Source organism: Lepidochelys olivacea (assembly GCF_965140295.1).
Source record: "Lepidochelys olivacea isolate rLepOli2 genome assembly, chromosome: 1".
NCBI classification, from domain to species: domain Eukaryota; kingdom Metazoa; phylum Chordata; order Testudines; family Cheloniidae; genus Lepidochelys; species Lepidochelys olivacea.
In genome coordinates this window covers 12,370,222-12,391,372 of record NC_140411.1, presented here as the reverse complement: position 1 = coordinate 12,391,372, position 21,151 = coordinate 12,370,222, and the positions used below count along the sequence as shown (strand labels likewise).

The 21,151-nt window shown below is 44.3% G+C and overlaps 1 protein-coding gene across 2 annotated transcripts in view; it reads right to left on the bottom strand.

Moving 5' to 3' along the window:
- Positions 1–789: 789 nt before the first annotated feature.
- POLD3 (DNA polymerase delta 3, accessory subunit) overlaps positions 790–21,151 on the bottom strand; it is a 39,977-nt gene continuing 19,615 nt past the window's right edge. The window contains exons 8-12 of one of the 2 annotated variants that reach the window (XM_084617555.1): positions 20,334–20,496; positions 18,870–18,979; positions 10,291–10,385; positions 9,976–10,054; positions 790–2,505 (exon numbers count right to left, since the gene is read on the bottom strand). In XM_084617555.1, coding sequence (XP_084473681.1) covers positions 2,300–2,505; positions 9,976–10,054; positions 10,291–10,385; positions 18,870–18,979; positions 20,334–20,496 — 653 coding nt within the window. In that variant the 3' untranslated portion in view covers positions 790–2,299. The remainder of the gene's footprint in view (positions 2,506–9,975; positions 10,055–10,290; positions 10,386–18,869; positions 18,980–20,333; positions 20,497–21,151) is intronic. The other variant, XM_084617556.1, reaches the window with a different exon arrangement.

The window sequence follows — 21,151 nt, the reverse complement described above, 5'->3', positions numbered from 1 at the left end:
TGGATTTGTCTGCCCTGTTCTGTTTGCAGTTCACCCTAACTGAGTGACCTCAGCTGGCTCCCGCGGGCAGCACTGCCCCACAAGTGCTGTGTATTATTATACCTAGAGACACAGAATGTTCATGCGGGCTACATCCAGGGCAAACCATCTGAACACGGGAGAACAAAGAAAACCTTACTACCCATTTATATGGCTTACTACCCATTTATATTTATTTATATGGCTCCCATTATCTCAGTATTTGAGCCCCTCACAATCCTTTCATGTATTTATCCTCTACACCCCTGGGAGGTAAGAAGTGCTATTCCAGTTTTTACAGATGGGGAACTTGCCCACTGACCCCTGGTTCCCCCATGTCCTAGGCTAGCACCTTAACCTCTGGACCACCAAGGAATCTGAGAACAATGGATAGAGCAAAGGGCCAGAACCTATCATGATAACAGTTATGCCAGAATGTGCCCTTTTAATCTTTATAAATGACAGGAGAAACCAGCACCTTTGTCTCCTAGCACAGCACCATATTAAATAGATATAACTGGAATTTTAAAGCATTGTCTCAAAACCCCATCTGGACTCCCAAATTGTTACCAGACTGGTTAATAGTTCCAGCTGTATTTTTAATATATGTATCCTTTGTTCTGTAAAGTCTTGTATTGCTTTTATATCTGGAAGTTTTGCCATGCAATTGAATGCCATGAACCTGCTTTATTCAGATTTATACAAGCTATATGGGAAATCAGAAAGTAGCACAACTCTCCAAGAACAATCAGTAACACAAACAAAAGAAGGTAAGTGTTTAAAGGGTTTTATTATTTAACATTACTCTTAGAATATACTTCCAGCTATGCCAAGAAAAATAGAAACATTGAAGTGGTATTTTTCTGGGAAAGATACAAAAGTTCATTGTAAAGATTTCCATCCTTTTCCAATGGTGGCCCTCTACTTCCATTAAAACATGTCCGAAACATGCCAAACCTTACTCACCTGTAGCACCATAGTGTCGATGTTGCCTAGCTCAACAGAAGGGGGTTTTCTGTCCATGTGCAGAATCCACCACCCTGAGCAGTGCTAGTTAGGTCGACTAAAGAATTCTCCCATCAACACAGCTGCGTTTACACTGGGGATTAGGTCATCTTAACCACGGTGCCCCGGGGTGTGAATTTTTCACACCCCTGAGCAACATAGAGAGGTCCATCTAAATTTTAGCTGTAAACGAGAGCTCAGACAACCGAAATCTCTAGTCATTTTTGACAATTTGGGCCCCAGTGTGTTGCACATCTTCACAGGCTGTTGGTTCCTTGGAACCAGTATTTTGCTATGGCACATTTCCTTAGACACTAGACTTTAAAAAAAAACAAACGAACATTTGTACATGGCACATTCCCATTAGACTTTAAATAAATAAAAGCCAACAAAAGAGGAGCTGCATACTTCTTTCTGTCCCTGGCTACGATGCAGGCAAGTACACTGCCACTTTCATCAGGACAACCCACCCACATGCCCACCTTTGAGTCAAAACCCACCCACTCGTAGAGCTGAGCACACAGTTCCTTTCCCAGCGGCTGGTTGGGCTTCGGCCTTGTCCCAGGTTCACTGTATCCAACTGCGTAGGAAGCCATTAATGATGTTTTTGCAAAGAGTGATGGAGCACAAGCAGTGCCATGGTCTATAATTAGGCATCCAAGCACTTTACAGAGGACGTACTTAAGGAAGAAATGGTTGAGAGAATTTTATATGTGGTACTTTGTTGGACAAAGATTATAAAGGCAGAGAGAAAACTATTTACCAGCCTTGGGGGAGAAATCAAATTCATTTCATCCAGTTATAACTGCAGCAGATGTTCACTATTTGTGTGTGTGCCTGTTACATTATAGTTTTTAACCAACCTGAACGTTTAAACAAACAAGACAAAAAAAAAAAAATCAAATGATTCCACTAAAAGGATTAGCTTCTTATTTTGTCCATCTACTCCTGGAACAGGCCTTAGTACCAGATAGGTCAAAGGCCATGCTTAAAAATTTTAAATGTCATCATGTAAACAAGTTAACGGATCTCTAAGTGTTCCTCTAGAGCTTGCTCTCAGCTACTGCTTTCTATATGGCTTAGCATAGAAAGAGAATTACAAGATATGGATACAATTAAGTTTTCTGATGCAAAACCTGGTGCAGACAACTTACTTCCACAGTAAACTAGATATTTCCCACCAGGGTAACCCGTCTGTTGTTCTCCTCCAAAGCCGAAAGCTACTGAAAGGAGTGACATTTCCAAACCGCCCAGGGATCGTGGGGAGAGATTCAGTTCATTTCTTCTGGAAGAAGCCCATGATGGAGACTTGTTTGTTGGCTTTGCTGGCTGTGGCTGCCCCTTTCTTCAGGCCCTTCCGATCCTCCTTGGGTTCTTTCTTCACAGCTGCCGTGGACTGACTGTGTGCAGCTGGCAGCTTGGACTTGATGAATTCCTCTTCACTATCTGAACAGGATTCGCTCTCATAAACCTTTTCAGTCACTGGAAAGAGAACGTGGCAGGAGTGGTTAAGCCTTTGCTCAGAACAGTTGCAACCAACCAAGCAGTACATTCAGGGAATCAATGAGGATGTATGAGAGGCACACAACACAAGGACAGTTAAAATTAATAGCATCCTGGCTCTGCAGTTTTCAGGTATGCAAGTGGGACAATTTGGAGACTCTGCCTCGGTTCAGTGTATGAATTCTTGTTGATGCTACAAAGTTGTTATAAAATTGCTGCATCAGGGAATGCCTCTATGTGGATGCGGAATGTACCAGTTGCTGATACAAATGGCAATATGTACCCCCCTACCAAACCAGGGACAATGAAGAGGAGTTAAAATTAACACATGCTCTGGACCAAACAGTAGGGCATGGAAAGGTGGAAGTAGCTTCTCCTACTTGTCTACAGAGAGAAATACCCAAACAGGGCAGAGATAGGTGACAAACAGGGGTTAAAAAAAAAAAGACAGACTCAGGAGGAAACAGAAGAAGGACAGGAGAGTCTGGGAGGGAGAACGGAGGAGGCAGGTAGGTTTTTGAAGAGTCAACTTTCACCAGGGACCAGCCAAGGTCGGAGAAAGCCAGTGGGGCTGGAAAGACTCTGTGATTCAGAACAGAAGTCACAAGATGCAGAGTAAGGATCCTGGACACCCCAGAGGATTCTGCCCAAGCCCAAAGACCTCTCCGGAGTGGGGAGGAGCCGGACACAGCAAAATGCATATAGGCGCATTTGTTATTTTGTACAGGTCCTGTGTATGAGTCCAGCGGAGGGCAACAAAAATGATTAGGGGACTGGAACACATGACTTATGAGGAGAGGCTGAGGGAACTGGGGATGTTTAGTCTTCAGAAGAGAAGAATGAGGGGGGATTTGACAGCTGCTTTCAACTACCTGAAAGGGGGTTCCAAAGAGGATGGCTCTAGACTGTTCTCAGTGGTAGCAGATGACAGAACAAGGAGTAATGGTCTCAAGTTGCAGTGGGGGAGATTTAGGTTGGATATTAGGAAAAACTTTTTCACTATGAGGGTGGTGAAACACTGGAATGCGTTACCTAGGGAGGTGGTGGAATCTCCTTCCCTAGAAGTTTTTAAGGTCAGGCTTGACAAAGCCCTGGCTGGGATGATTTAGTCGGGGATCGGTCCTGCTTTGAGCAGGGGGTTGGACTAGATGACCTCCTGAGGTCCCTTCCAACTCTGATATTCTATGAGGTAAACTAGAAGTCTCACACCTTTGGTGGCATTCTGGGGAACATGCAAGAGCTGCTGAGGAGGCTTGGGGGAGATGACTCCGGCTTCAAAGTCCAATCGCCTTGGTCCTGGAGTCCACACTGCCAAAAAGGGAGTCAGGCACAAGATTTGCTCCTGGAGCACGTGCCTAGAGGCCTAAAGCCAAGCTACACTCTACCCAGCCCCAGCAAATTAAGGGCACGTGGAATTCAGCATTTGGATCCCCTCACAGCAGTCTGGTGAGTGTCCAGCAGAGGGCACTCAACCAGATTCGTGATGTCAATTACGACAAAGTCAGCAAGGCAGAAGCCAAAAACAAAAGAGCTAGCTGGGATAGCTCCCACTGACACAGTAACAATACCTAGCTCTTATGCAGTGCTCTTCACCCACTGATCTCAAAGCACTTAGAGGCAGCATGTATCATTGTCCCCATTTTACTGATGGGGAAACAGAGGCCAGAGGTGGAATGACTTGTCCAAGGTCGCTCAGCAGATCACAGAGCTGGGAGTAAAACCCAGGGCTCCTGAGTCCCAGTCCAGTGCTCTTATCGACTGGGCTAGACTGCCTCCATCACTTTTAAGATGAATGGAGTGAGATTACGTAGTGAAAGATGGCACATTAACAGCTGTGGAGGATTATGTACTTTCTTCTACCTAGGGCCTTATGCAGTGCCCATCTCCTTGGTATCTGAGTGCATAGTCCGCCGGACAGCAGGCTCCCCACCCAAGCCCTTCAGCCCAGTTGGGTGGGACTGCCTCCCTGGGTGAGAGAGCAGTTCAGTTGCCAAATCTTCTCATTGCATAGACCCTACAACAGGGAGGGTGCCAAGTACACTGAAGATTTTTGCAACAAGGACGACTGTCCACTAGGGACTAGATTGCAGACACCAATTCACCTTTCACAGAACACGCAGCAGCCATCAGAGAGTAACGGCTTTCAGTAACTACTGACCAGGACTGAATCTGAGTCGTTACCCAAGTACGGAAAGGTTCAACAGCCCAATCCGAATCCCATCCACTCCCACAACAGCATTGCTAGGGCAACCTTTTCCACCAATGCTTACAAAAAACATGATACACAGATGGTCTGATTTTCCAAGCTCTTGAGCATGACATTGCACCCCATATTCTTCACAGTGATATTATGATAAGATTATGACATAATCATCATGTATTTTATGCAAGGCATGTGAGGTGTCATTGAAAAGGTTATGATTTGCTGACTATGATTATCCTGTTTGTATGCATGCATCATTTTTGTATCTGAAGTTATGAATATTGACTATATATCCGTATTTCCAATGTAGTTACACCTGGGTAACGCCCACTAGACAAGATGGTTTCATTCTAGACAGTGAATGGGGAAGGGCCTATTCAGGGTAATGGACCATTAGGAAAACAATAGGCCTTAGAAGAAGCTTATCTCCCCCTGGGAAGCCTTCCTGAGGACGCTACAGACAGCCTCCGAGTAATGGCTGCTATGACTCGACAAAGACATGTGATGTGACTACATGTCTTTGCAAAAAGAAAAGGAGTACTTATGGCACCTTCGAGACTAACCAATTTATTTGAGCATGAGCTTTCGTGAGCTACAGCTCACTTCATCGGATGCATACCGTGGAAACTGCAGCAGACTTTATATATACACAGAGAATATGAAACAATACCTCCTCCCACCCCACTGTCCTGCTGGTAATAGCTTATCTAAAGTGATCATCAGGTGGGCCATATGATCACTTTAGATAAGCTATTACCAGCAGGACAGTGGGGTGGGAGGAGGTATTGTTTCATATTCTCTGTGTATATATAAAGTCTGCTGCAGTTTCCACGGTATGCATCCGATGAAGTGAGCTGTAGCTCACGAAAGCTCATGCTCAAATAAATTGGTTAGTCTCTAAGGTGCCACAAGTACTCCTTTTCTTTTTGTGAATACAGACTAACACGGCTGTTACTCTGATACATGTCTTTGGACTCCATCTTGCGATGTTAGTGTTTTTCCACAGACCGGTCTGGGAGCTAAGCTACGAAACAAAGGGCTCCCGCCATATGTAAAAGTTATATAAGGCAGGGAGTGACATCATCTGGTGTTCTTCGCTACCCACCAAGAAGACTCCTGGAAACACCTGAGGAAAAAAGATTGAACTGGGGAAAGGGCTGGACCCAGACAAAAGGGATTTTTAGCCTGTGAATGGAACACCTGTGGATTCCAAGCTGCAAAGCAAGTGCAGCTTGCCCCTTAAGAATCTGCAGCCTGTTTGTATCATCTCTTAGGGTGAGAATCTGCTATTCATATCCAATCTATTTAGTATCTTAAGCTTAGTTTGCGTTTTTTGTTTATTTGCTAGGCAATCTGCTTTGAGGTGTTTGCTATCACTTATAATCACTTAAAATTATCTTTTGTAGTTAAACTTATTTTTGCTTTATCTAAAACAGTGTGTGGGAATCATAACTTAGGGGCAGAAGGCTGTTGCATATTCCTCTCCACACTGAGGAAGGGGGTAAATTTTATGAGCTTACGCTGTACACTTCCCTGTGCACAATACGGTATAGTTTTGGGTTTATACTCCAGAGGGGGTATGTGCCTGAGGAGCTGGTTGTTGCCCTAGCTGTTGCCTTTGTATGCAGGGCCTGGTCAAAGCACTTACATGTAACTGCAACTGGGTGTGGCCTTACCTGTATGTATGTGGTGAGAGTGCAGGCTGAAGCCTGGAGGGCTTTGCAGCTTGTCAGAGCAGTACAGTGTAAGAGGGAGCCCATGCTGGTGAGTCGGGGGGCTCAGTGGTACCCCAGTTCCAGGTGGCACCCCAGGGGGAACCCATCATACTGAGCACCTGAAGGTCCACTGACTTGATTTGGATGCTGTTGTGATGATGGTTATATGTATACCTAGATAGAGAGAGCTTGGTGCTTCTGAAATTCAGATGATGAGCTCGTTTTTTTTACATAACACCTCTCTGAAAGTTTTTACAAGCTAGGGAGAGACACAAATTAAACCTAGATGGTTGATTTTTTCTAGAGAGAGAGTAAATAGCTGGCATTTCAAAGCAGTACTGGAAAGGGTTCATTTAGTAACCAACCAATCATTGAATGAGTATTACTTAGTGGGATTCCCCCCTTTCAGTGCTGTCATAGCGTTTAATGATGGAGTCTTTAGGTCTATAAAACAATGCTTACTAAAATGGATCTGGACCCAACTCCACTGATGGCAACCATCAACATCCACAAGCAAACACTGATCCACCAGCTTCCAATGCAGCGTTCTGGTAGGTTTCTAGTAAACCATTTTTTCTTTAGCAACTCTACTCTTTTTTTGCAGGGGTCTGAACTTCACTTCTGGAAAATTGGCTTTTAGTTGTACCAGCTAAATCAAATGAGGTCTTCTACACAATCCGTGGCTGTAAGGAGAAACCATTTAGCACCAGTCCCTGTGGTACTAAACCCTGCTCCTCTGTGTGATTAGTCAGTCAAACAGGGACTCTAAACATAAGCCAGTTTCTCTTTACAATCAATTAGCTTTTCAACAAGCAGCCCTAAGAGGTCGATATTCCTGGCCGACTCACTCCCCACCTTTGCTCTTAGCATGAATTATCCTCGGAGGTTAAACTATCCTATCTGTGTGCAATCATTTATTGAGGGTTTCCATTAGGCCCAAGTTGTAAGAGACTGTCTGTAGGACAGAGAATCTAGCATTTAGCTGAACGTTTTTCTTTGCTAGGTTGTCTTGCGTTTTTGTAGTAGCCAGTGCACATTTCAAGTGCTGCTTTTCCATGGTAAACAGGGATTGAAACACTCTCACAGGCCTGGACCAGGCCCAATACTTGGAGGAGTTTACTAAATCTAAAAGTGTCCCACTGTGACATTAGCAACCAATCTCATAAGAAGCAGAGTTAAGTAAGACTTGGTCCACATACAGTTTTTGAACCAGTAACACTCTTTTGGTTAGGGGTGTGATTATTAATTAACAACGGAAAGTTACAGTAGTAATAACCCCCCGTGTGGACACAGTTATAACGGTATCCAGGTACCTTAAACCAGTATGCGCGACTCTCCTTCCTTTCAGGGATGCAGGTCTCATATACACAGGAAAGTTTTTTTTTGTATAATTTAAGGTGTGAGTTTAAACCACTATAGTTATACCAAAATAGCCCACCATGTAGACATTCTTATTCCAGCATAAAAGTGCCTTTTTTCAGTTTAGCTTGTGTCACTTGGAAAGGTGTTTAAGCTAAACCTAAAATAAAGCCACTCTTATACTGGAGTAAGAGTGTCCCCATGAGTGATCAGAACTATAGAACTACAGCTGTGCACCTGTTAAAACATTCCCCATGCAGACAAGCCCTGAGCTATATGAGCAGAAGTACCTTTATACCAGTATAACTGCATCCACACTGGGGTGGTAATGGTGATGGGAGGAGGTTGTAGAACTTCAGCTATGTCAGCATGGTTAAAAAACTATACAACATTTGTGGTGATTAGACGAGCCTTTAGATTAAGGACCTGATCCTAGGAGATGGTGAGCACCCACAATTCCCGCTGACTTCAACTAGGTGCTGCAGGTGCTTAGTTTTTTGATTTGCTTTACAATCACCAGTTTCTAGTTGTATAGTTCTTGGGAAAGTGGCACTAAAACCATGGAGACACTCAAGGGAGGGTATATAGCAGGATGATATTCCGAACAATGAGATTGGAAGATCCAATATCTTGGCTCTGATCTTGGCAGCTTTAACGCATTTTAAAAAGGTGAAAAATCCCATAATTCAAATGATACAAATATTTGATATCAGCCCAGGAGCTTTGCAAGACCGTAGGATTATCAGGCCCACATGGGGCAGGGGGAGAGACGGGATGAAATAGGGACGCAGCAAGTTCTGGACCACAGACTGGTGCAAATTTTTGGTACATACAGTAGTATTTCCTTCTTACCCAATTCTTCAGCATCATAGCCCCATCTGACTCTGTCCTTGCTACTCTGAGCCTTTTCCAAGTGCACCACAGGGGCCTTATTTTCCCCTTCATAAAACTGTAGTGGATATTAATTTGTAAACCAAAGGTCTGCCTATTTCACAAGAGACCACTTAAACCCATGGTCCAGTGGGGGGAAAAGGCAAGCTTCCCAGTACTGGCACATTTGGAAAAGGCTGAATAGAAAAAGGAATGCAGAATTCTTTGCTGGAAATAAAAGCTTTAATGTTCATTATGGCAAGGTCTGGATGCAGACCTTATTAAAACCACTAGCTGTGGAGCAAGGTTTTCATTTTCCTTCCAAAACACCCCATCATGTCAACAAGCAATTCTCAACAAATCCGTTTCCCTCTGACAAAAACCTAGTACTAGAGCCTTTAGCTACTATTGAAGCCAGTTACTTTCCTGGTAGCTTTAGCTTTTTTAAAGGAGATATAAAACACAGGACCTGATCCCTCTCCTGGAATAAGCTAAGCTCCCTGGATTCCATTCAAATCAAGAGGAGTTGAGGACACTCAGTATCTTGTAGGATCAGGCATACATTGTGCTTAGTATAAATAATGCTTCCACCAGTTTTTCAAATTTAAAGAACTTTATAAACATTACCTAAATCTTATAACACTCTTGCAAGGTAGGGAAATAGGTGCCTTGTTCAAAATCACCATACGAATCAGAGCTGGGTTAAAATTTAAACATTCCTGGCTCCCAGATCTGTGCTCAGACCTGCCTCTCCCAAGGGCAAGAGAACACAGGACTTCTAGGAACAAAGGACTTGCTTTTCAGAGTTTTAAATCCCAAATCCCCAACATGCTGCTTGTTGCTCTTACCCAGTTTATTTGGGGTATTCCGCATTATATTGAGGGCCAGATTCATTGGTATAACCCAGCTGTTCTGGACCATTCTATCTGCTTTGTGTCACCAATGAATCCAAGGATTTTTTTTCTTTTTTTTAATAAAGAGGTATGCATTTTTGAAAAGGAGGGAAAGTGCTACTGCTGGTTATAAAGGTAGGAAAGAGGGAAGAAAAGAAAATATTCAAAAAGTTTTCGATTGAGCGTGAGACAGTCAATGACAACTCCACTCCACCCTCCTCTGACAGAGGGACAGTTACATACGGGAAAGTGGAGTTGGAATCCTCAGAGCTCAAGAAAAGAAGAATAAAGTGATACTGTGGGGCCCTTCCCTGGATAGGTTTAGTCTGTAAAACTTGCAAAAAACCCCAGTGACTTCAATAAAGTGAGCCCCTACGTGTGGGTGCGGGAGAACGCTAGCTATTCTTACCCATGCAGCCTTCATCATCCACAAATGTTTTGGATTTCAGCACGCGCTTCCGTTTCCGCTTCTTCCCTCCTGTCGAAGCCTGAAGGGTATCACAAGGGACCAAGAGTTAAGGCAGGGTGTGTGTAGAGAGCTTCTATGGGCATGATCACCAAGAGCCAAACGTTGTCCGTCTCATTATCAAAGTCAGGTCTGACCAACTATTCGCCCCGCCCCAGCACACCCTACAGCCCTGCTTCTGCAAACACCCTGGATTTCTTCATTTTATCAAGACAAAAACACATATAAATGCAAGTTGTCACCATAATGTGCCATTACCTCAGTCGTTTCTGGTTCTAGTTCAATCTTCAGTGCAGGCTCTGGAGAAGGCAAGGGGGGGGTAGCTTCTTGAGGTGTGGGAGATACTGAGACATCTGCCAAGAGAAAAAGAGCTGGACATAGTGATGGCATTTGGGACAGTGCCCCCATATTGGCTTGCAGCATTTCCCATGGCATTTGTTAAGCACATTTAGCCCTTGCCTGTAAAGCTGTTGTCTTATTAAAGTCAGGGCAAAATGTTCCAAGTTGCATGCCTAAAGTCAGGCATCTAAGTCCAGGTTTAAGCCCCAAGTGACTGGCTACATCGTCAGAGGTGCTGCAGACTCCCAGTTCTCAATGGCTTCAAATTGCAAATGGAACAAAACCTGATGCTGTGCTACCTTCTGGAGCCCGTGGAGAGCAGCTGCTGCAGCATTGGCGCTTCCCATACCTTTGCCAGACAGAAGCCAACAAGGTTTGCAGTCGTGTAAGAGATGTGGGTGCGGCAGAGGGAGAGAGATGTGAGGGGGTTGTGAGTTCAGCGCAGGGCAATGGGGAGAAGTGCCTTGCATCACTCCAGAGGCACAGTTCTGACTAGCTTACATGGCTATAAGAAGAGTCCTCTTCAGCCCAAGTGAAAGTTGCTACCATGTGAGGCTTCAAACCTGGGGAGAGGCAGTAGTGGGGGGAAAACTTCCTCCTCCAACCTATTGCTTAATAAGAACAATGAAAGTGTTGGCAGGGGGGACACGGTTCCTGCTGGGCTCCACCTCCTCCCTGCCTCGGCTGGCTGTAGAGCAGCGTGCATACTGTAGGTGTAACATGAATTCTGGATCTGTAACTATCCCAACCGATTAGGTCAGCGTTAAGAGTTCTGACTGTGCCAGGCGTGTGGCCAGCTGACCTTCATAGGCTAAGCAGGGCTCAAGTGAAACAGTTGGCTGCCAATACTAAATAATAAATTACGTTCTTCAAACCAGGACTCAATCCGAGACACAGAAACACAAACAGTGAGCAGGATCACATGACTCGGTATTTCACCTTGCTGCAAACAGTCGATATGTGGCAGGTGTCATGCAAACACTAGAACCTAATGTGATGAAGTGGGAACTCTCTTAATGTTTTCCATGAACAGTATGAGTGCCCCAGTTTCCCCCTCTGTGTTGCACAAGTATCTAGGTGATGGGACAAGGGTGGGTGATTGTGGCAGAGACCCCTCGAGGACAGGTCTGACTGCCACATAGTTCCCTGGGCCCAGTCAACACCCAGACACACTGTATCCTGGCAACTGATGACCAGGGTCCATCTTCTGCAAGGAGCCAGCCGAAGGAGTTGGAGACCAAAGAGAGATGCACAGGAAAGAGATGGAGGATGGGTAACGGCATGACTGAGGGAAGGCTGCTGGAAGTTGGGCAGTCTTCTGGTTTGGGACTCAGGGGGATCCAGAGCCCTGCCTCTCCCTCCTGCCCCGCCCCCCCGATGGACTTTGCTGAACCTTCCCACTTTCTCTACTAACAAGAACTGCTTATGCTGTATTCCAGATGACTAATAAACCCTTCTGTTTTACAGCACTGGCTGAGAGTCACTGCTGACTGGGAAGCTGGGGGTGCATGGCCACTTAAGGGGGCACATAAGGCTTTCCCAGGTGTCCTATTCAGGTGGAGTCACTGTGGGGAACTCATGGCATGAAACGCATGCTGAACACTCTGAGGTCAGACCCAGGAGGCAATGAAGCCAAGCAGGCTCGCCCTTGTGAGTGTGTGCCCTGCGGGGTGCCACCCTACAGGAGGGTTCTGTCTGAACTTCATTCAGAGCGGTTCCAGAGCACCAAGCCTCTTCACCCGTGACACCTAATCACTGATCTTTTCTGCAGGTGCTACCTGCCGAGATAGACAAAGCTCGCTACTAGCCTTTCCCAGGTGAAAAGTTGCAGACAGTTTCAAATTCTCCTCATTTGCAATTATTCTGAAAGTAACTACGGTCTGGAAAACTCCTTTGCAAGGCTTGAAACATTCACTGAAGGCTAGCCAGAGGACTAAACCTGCTAGCATAAGAACAACCATATTGGGTCAGACCAAAGGTCCATCTAGCTCAGTATCCTGTCTTCCCACAATGCCCAATGTAGGGTGCCCCATAGGGAATGAACAGAACAGGTAATCATCAAGTGATCCATCCCCTGTCGCCCATTCCCAGCTTCTGGCAAACAGAGGCTAGGGACACCACCCCTGTCCCTCCTGGCTAATAGCCATTGATGGACCTAACCTCCAGGAAATTATCTAGCTCTTTTTTGAACCCTATTATAGTCTTGGCCTTCATCCTCTGGCAAAGAGTTCTACAGGTTAACTGTGCGTTGTGTGAAGAAATACTTCCTTTTGTTTATTTTAAACCTGCTGCCTATTAATTTCATTTGGTGACCCTAGTTCTTATGTGATGAGAAGGAGTAAATAACACTTCCTTATTTACTTTCTTCACACCAGTCATGATTTTATAGACTTCAATCATATCCCCCCTTAGTCATCCCTTTTCCAAGCCTAAAAGTCCCAGTCTTATTAATATCTAATTAATCTTATTAATAACCATCTTATTATTAATAACCAGTTACCAATCCATGAGAGGAACTTCCCTCTTATCCCATAACAGCTTACTTTGCTTAAGAGCCTGTGGTGAGGAACATTGTCACAGGCTCTCTGAAAATGTAAGTACACTATATCCACTGGATCCCCCTTGTCCACATGCTTGTTGACCCTCTCAAAGAATTCTAGTAGATTGGTGAGGCATGATTTCCCTTTACAAAAACCATGTTGACTCTTCCCCGACAAATTACGTTCAGTATATGCCTAACGATTCTGTTCTTTACTATAGTTTCAACCAGTGTGCCCGGTACTGAACTCAGGCTTACTAGCCTCTAATTGCCAGGATCACCTCTGGAGCCCTTTTTAAAAATTGGCTTCTCATTAGCTATCCTCCAGTCATCTGGTACAGAAGCGAATTTAAATGATGGGTTACAAGCCACAGTTGGTAGTTCTGCAATTTCACATTTGAGTTGCTTCAGAACTCATGTGTGAATATCATCTGGTCCTAGTATTTTATTACCTGTTTAATTGATCAATTTGTTCCAAAGCCTCTTCTAATGACACCTCAATCTGGGACAGTTCCTCAGATCTGTCACCTAAAAAGAATGGCTCAGGTTTGGGAATCTCCCTCACATCCTCAGCTGTGAAGACCGAAGCAAAGAATTCATTTAGTTTCTCCGCAATGGCCTTATCATCCTTGAGTACTCCTTTAGCATCTCAATTGTTCAATGGCCCCACTGATTGTTTAGCAGGCTTCCTGCTTCTGATGTACTTTAAAATTGTTTTGCTATTACTTTTTGAGTCTTTGGCTGTTCTTCAAATTCTTTTTTGGCCTTCCAAATTATATTTTTACACTTCACTTGCCAGAATTTATGCTGCTTTCTATTTTCCTCACTAGGATTTAACTTCCACTTTTTAAAAGGATGCCTTGTTGCCTCTCACTGCTTCTTTTACTTTGTTGTTTAGCCATGGTGGCACTTTTTTGGTTCTCTTAGTATGTTTTTTAATTTGGGGTATATATTTAAGTTGAGCCTCTATTATGGTGTCTTGATTCTATGCTTTCTTTCACATATAGTGCCACTGCCCCACCAGCACAACCTGTTCTGTCCTTTCGATATATTTTGTATTCTGGTATTACTGTGTCCCATTGATAATCCTCATTCCACCAAGTTTCTGTGATGCCTATGTGACGTTGCACTCTACATGATTTTATGAAAATATGCTAATGAGTGTGAATGTAATGTAACTGGAATATGCTTCATGCAAAAGGTCTCTTGTAAGGTATCATTAAAAATCTTATAATCTACTGAGTGTGGTCATCCTATTTGTATGTACGTATCATTCTTGTGCCTGAAACTAGAAATATGAAATATAACTCTAAGGGTCTATTGTAGTTATGCAAAGTGTGGGCCATTAATGATGGTTTGAAATCTTGATGGCTCCCATCAACCAGGACAATTGACTGTGGATGGTGCTATTTGCAGGCAGGCCTTCCTGTGAGTCAGGCTGGGAGGAATGAAGGCTTGGGATCTCACAGGACATGTGACCATGTCACCTGGTACTGAAATCCATCTTAAACCTGGTGCTTTTCCATTTAGAAGGAGGGGTGGGGACGCAGAGAGACAAAAAGATTCCTGCATTGTGCCAAAACTATATAAGGGGGTGGAACAGAACAAAGGGGGCGGCAGTCATGAGAAATCCCCTAGCTACCACCTAAGCTGGAACAAGGGCTGTACCAGGGGACAGGATTGTGCTCAGACTAGGAAGGCATCCAGTCTGTGATAGAAGCTTATTGAAACATCTCTGAGGGTGAGATTTTATCTGTATTCAGTTTTCTTACTGTATTAGGCTTAGACTTGCATGTTTTATTTTATTTTGCTTGATAATTCACTTTGTTCTGTTTGTTATTACTTGGAACCACTTGAATCCACTTGTATTTAATAAAATCACTTTTTACTTATTAATTAACCCAGAGTATGTATTAATACCGGGAGGGAGAGGGAGAGGGGAAAAACAGCTGTACATATCTCTCTATCAGTGTTATAGAGGGTGAACAATTTATGAGTTTACCCTGTATAAGCTTTATGCAGGTAAAACGGATTTATTTGGGGTTTGGACCCCATTGAGAGCTGGGCATCTGAGTGTTGGAGACAGGAACACTTAAGCTGTTTTCAGTTAAGCCTGAAGCTTTTAGGGGACACGGTTCAGACTTGAGTCTATGTTTGCAGCAGGCAAGCGTGTCTGGCTCAAACAAGGCAAGGTTCTGAAGTCCCAGGGGGAAAACGGGCTCAGAGGTAGTCTTAACAGGTGGCAGTCCCCAAGGGGGTTTCTGTGATCCAACTTGTCACAGCCTATTATATTGATATCGTCATATACAAGGAACTCTAGTTCACCCATCTTATTATATAGACTTCTAGCATTTGTATATAAGCACTTTAAAAAATTGTCACTTTTTAGCTGTCTGCCATTACATGATGTCATTGAATAGGATTCTTTTTCATTTGACTGTTTCTCATCAGATCCTACCTGTATTTTATCATCTTCCATCCTCTACTCCTTACTAGGACACAGAGAATCTCTATTAATAGATCCTCCCCTAAGGGATGTCTCTGTCTGAACCATGTATGTGCTCCTCCACACCTGTCGGCTTTCCCCCAGCTATTAATTTCAAAACTGCTGTATGACCTTATTAGTGTTTAGTGCCAGCAAACTGATTCCATTTTGGTTTAGGTAGAGCTCATGGTTCCTGTATAGGCTCCCCATTTCCCAAAAAGTTTCCCCAGTTCCTAATAAATCTAAACCCCTCCTCCCTATACCATTGTCTCATCCACGCATTCAGACCTGCAGGTTTGCTTGTCTAACTGGCCCTGCGCATGGAACTGGAAGCATTGCAGAGAATGCTCCCATGGAGGTCCTGGACTTCAATCTCTTACCTTGATGCCTAAATTTGGTTAGGGATGTGATCTGTTTCCTGATAGTTATACCAGTATAAAGGTGCCTTACACCAATACAGTGTAATGCACTTCCTGAACTGCAGTAAGCTATACAGGTATAACTGCATCCACCCTTGCAAGGGTTTTGACACTAACTATACCGATAAAATCAAAGCAGCAAACACTTTCTAGCCTAGACAACACCTAATTTGACAAATTGATAACTACATCGCTCAAGTGAAAATCTTCTAAAACAAACAGGATACGAACAAGGCGGGCGCTTGGATTCACGAAGCACTGGAATCGATTATATTCTTGTTCTTATATTACACACACACTGAATGTTATGCATTTCTGCTGATGACACACTGCTCTTGTCTGAGTACTCCAATGAATTCCAGCCCCTCCTTGTTTTTAAATCAGATTTGATTGAGATGGTCTTTGCCTAAGCAATAGAGGTACCAGTCTTCTGGATTCAAAACTGACTCGGGTTGGCTACAATCAATTTAAGTGAACTGGGGCAAAAGGGGAAGAGAGGTAGCACTATGCCAAAACTATTTACAACACCTATGAGCTACATATTCAGAGACAGGATACTGGGCCAGATGAACTACTGGTGTGATCCTGTGTGGCAGTTCCTATATTTCTAATTTAATTAAGAGTCTGATGGTGACATTCTTAGAGTAAAGAGACAATGAACAGAAAACTGAAAACAAAGGAAGGACAATTGAGGTAATTTACTAGAGCAGGGGTGGGTAATCTATGGCCCGCAAGCTCTGGCCAGGGCGCTGGGTCGGGAACTGCACCACGTGGCTCGGCCCTGCTCCAGCAGGGGTGCTGGGTCAGGGGCTGCACCACGCGGCTCCCGGAAGCTGCGGCATGGCCCCACTCCGGCTCCTCTGTGCTCCAATGGCCCCCTCCAGCACTTCAATGGGAGCTGCAGGGGCAGCGCCTGCGGATGGGGTAGCGTGCAGAGCTGCCACGCCTCCGCGTTGGAGCTGGAGAAGGGACATGCCCCTGCTTCCGGGAGCCGTTTGAGGTAAGCACCGCTCGGAGCCTGCACCCCTGAGCCTCTCCCCACACCCCAACTCCTTGCCCCAGCCCTGATCTCCCTCCCACTCTCCAAACCCTTCGATCCCAGCCCGGAGCACCCCCCAGCACCCCAAACCTCTCATCCTCAGCCCCACCCCAGAGCCCGCACCTCCAGTGGGAACCTGCACCCCTTCCCCACCCCTGCCCTGATCCCCCTCCCACCCTCCAAACCCCTCAGTCCCAGCCCAGAGCACCCTCCTACACCCCAAACTCCTCATTCCCAGCCCCACCCCAGAGCCCGCACCCCCAACCAGAGCCCTCACTCTCCTCCCAATTTTGTGAGCACTCATGGCCCGCCATACAATTTCTATTCCCTGATGTGACCCTCGAGCCAAAAAGTTTGCCTGCCCTGTGCTAGACACACCCAGACATGAAGAAGAGAACACATATACCCCTGGATCAAATTTTGAGGAAAGTGACAAGATAGTGTACCCAGAAGACTTAACTACCCAAAATATAATAATCCAGAGCAGATATTCTAATGCAGAAGAGAGACAGAAGTGTTGGTGAACAGCAAATACGATGCACTTGCAATGCAATACAGCAGCAAAAAAAGAGGCCAATGGAACATTGGGAATAGTCTCTTTCTTTGGCTCTGCTGGAAACTTGAAATAATGCATTCACTTCGGGTCACTTTCTTACCAGAATGATATTGACAAATTGGAAGAAAATCACAGAAGAGCAATGAAAGTGATCAGGTGGCTAGACAGACTGATTTTATTCTTCCCTCATAAGAGCTTGGGAACTAAAGGGAAAGGCCAGATAACATGAAGATGTAAATACCAAGGAGGGTGAGCAGGGTTTTTTTGTGTTTTTTAAAACAGTGTACAAGGAGTTGTATTTAGGAATAATGTGACTAAATTAAGAAAGGGAAAATTAAGATGGAACATCAGGGAAAAGTCCCTGAGAGATTTAATCAGCCTGAGGAACAGCTTCACAAGGGAAGTGGTAGAAGTCCAAATCATGTGGGACATCTAAAACTAGATTGGACAAAACGTGAACAAAGAAAGCAATTCTGCATTAGCAGGGAGATTGACAAAATAATCTAAGAGGTCTTTCCCATGTTTAACTTCTATGACAACCTCTATTCATTTTAGGAATGTTTCTCGAATACTGCACAGTATTTCTCATAAAGCAAATTCGCATTCTGTATTCCAATCCTTTTCCAATACAACCTAGCATCTGTTGTACCTTTTCTTGTTGTGCACTGAATGATGGTTTCATTCATTTTTCAACAACCTCCGAATTCTTTTCCTGATCAGCTTGTTGAACGATTGTTTCATTTAACACGCATTCCCCAGTTTGGTTCCCAATTATCTACATTGAACGGCATCTGTGACCTCCAATACCCAAATCCTTTGGAATCTGGCTGTGCTGTTCCTTGTTACAGGCCTCTATCTTGCAAAGTTCTGTGCATTCAGCTTCTATCAAAAAGTCAATGAGCATCAAAAACACTCAGCATGTTGCTGGGTCAGGCTGTATTGTTTTGCATCCTGTTTCTCTATTATCTGTATTCTTGAAAGTCTCACTTTTAGTATTGTCATCCAAACCATTTCTATAAACATTATGAACACTCAAGATCCTAAAAACTAACTCCTGAGGCACCCTACTTACAATTTACTAAATGAACTGGTTATGACACTGAGGCGGCGCTATACCTTTCACAGGATATCAAAGAAACCACTTTGCACAAGATAGTGCAACTGGTAACATACTCGCCGAGGACAGAGCCAGGTCTGAGCTCAGCTACGGTAAGACCAAATTACTTGGGGCCTCCAGAATGTACACTGAGGTGGCTTGTGGCAAAAATATTGAAAAAAACTCGGACTGCAGCCACTTGCATGGATACTGGGCCCACAAATACTTCTTGGGTCTTCCAAATTATTCCCTCAACTGTTGACTTTAATAGCTTTGGGTGGTGGTATCACTTAGTAATATGGTCAAAACAAGAACCCCTGCCCCAGGTTTCCTTGGTTAGTTTCTTGTAATCACATCTTTTTACCTTCATCTTCACTGCTGTCAGACTGAGGTCGCTTGATTCGCCTCCTCTTTTTCTTCAGATTTTCATCCTCTTTTCCCTCATTATCTGACATATCCACCCTCTTCGCTCTACTGGCACAAAGGAACAAATTGAACATGCTTCACCCCTCTGGTGTGCTTATAAAAAAAAGACACAGATTTAGGCAACTACAATCTTCATAATTACAATCTTCAGATCACAAGGAAAGCAAGTACCTTGCAGACGTCTCCAAAATGCACAACTAAATACGTAAGTGGACACACACGCACACACATGTATGGACTTTTTTTTTTTTTTTTTTTTTAAAGGACCATCCTTCTCACCCAGTCCCAGCTCTTCATATGGCAAAAGTTTCTCTAGCACCCCTCCAGTGCAGCATGCAGAGAGGTTTGTCTAGAACCTCATCTCGCCTGACCAAGGTAGCCTGGCAGGAGTGCATTACTGACCTCGTCACCACAGCTCAGCCTTCTAAGAACTAGTGTCCTAACAGACCCACTCAGAAGTTATTTTGATAGACTCCTTGCCACTGACTATGAGGTAGTGTCTCAGATTTCTGGAGCCATTTTTTAAAGACTTTTTTAATGTAATCGCATTTTGCTACTGGAAAAGTAGAACAGCTTCTTTCTTCTTTTAGAGCTGGCACGACATGCCAGACTAAAAGCCCTGGAGGCTGAAGGCCTCTGCATATTCATAGAACAGGTAAACCCAAGTAGCCTTCCCTACACTGCACTGCCAACGTGCAGTTTCCAGGCCCTTGGCTTCTCAAATGAGACGATCTACAAGGAAGCCAATTAGCAGCAGCTGTGACAGTGAGCTGGGTGATGTGTATACCTATGCAGCAGGAAATGGAATGAGACCACCAATTAATTATACCCAGGCCACCAAACAGCCATGAGGCTGTGATGATTTTTGGTCTGTCAGCTTGGGTTGGATTAAAAACACAGGACTGCACTTAATTTTACTTGGAACATCACCCAAGGTAATTCAGTGTCTTAAAATGCAGCAGTACATCAGTTACTTCAACCATCAAGCAGAACTTCACATGATGAAAGCTGTCTGTACACAAGCTTGGGAATATAAATCCACCCTGCAATACAGGTGCTCTTGCCAGCTCCCCATATTGCTCTCAAAGGTTACCAAGTTTGTTCAGTTTGGGCCGCAACTTCATAAAGAGATTGTCTCGTAGAACACCTCCCCCGCCCACTGGTGATTACCTGGACTACCGCCCTACCATTTGCAATTGCATAATGTCCCTATTGTAGCTACAGCTATTGCTTACATGGAAAAGAAATAGCAGGAAAATTTTTTAATATATTTTTAGCTGTCTTTAATGCAATTTATGTTGCTGGAAACAAGGATTTGAGCCAGCACCATGTGACCAGGCAGCTCTCTGCAGACCATCAGCAAGCGGTCCTATAGATCAGAGTCTGAAAACCACTGCTGTACCTTCTTTTGTCCTTCTGCTGAATTTTCATGGGCTCCATTTTCTTCCCAGGTTTCTCCACTGCTGCACTGGGGGGTGATTTTGGTTCCACTACTGAAACTGAGGGCTTGGCTACTGTTTTTTCTTCCTTTGGCTGTTCACACTCAGAGTTGACTTTAAGCTTATCTGTGAATAATACAAACAAAGTAAGAGCGCACACTGGTTATTCGACATGGACTGGAAATGACAAAGGAATTAATAAACAGAGTCTGCACGCAAAAGGAAAGGTTGTAGTCTCAGTCAGCCACAGATGGAAGAAGTCACTACAGACCAAATCCAGAAGCATCAAGGGATCCTATATGACCTTACAACTGCAAGCCATACCAGAAAAAGGGAACCACTACACTTCCACATGAAAGGGCAGGCATGATCCCCTCTACTGCTCTAGATGAATCCCTCAACACAACATAATTTCCATCTTCTGGGTTCAGCTCAGCCACTTCACTCCTACCCAAGTCCAAATATTAGACAGGTACGAGAAGCAGAGAAACAGCAAAATCCAGGACTGATGAAGTGCAGATGGAGCTGTGTTTAGCCTCTATGGTCATGACACTGTAGCCCACGATTATTACTTGTATTACCACAGCACCGAGGAGCCATAGTTATAACTTAGGACCAACTGTGCTAGGCACTGTACAATCACAGACTAAAGAGATGGTCCCTGCCCCAAAGAGATTACAATCTAAGTACAAGACAAGAGACAACAGGTGGACACAGACAGACAGGGGAATACAAAGAACAAGTGAGACAATATTGGTCAGAATGATAGGCAGTGGTCTTA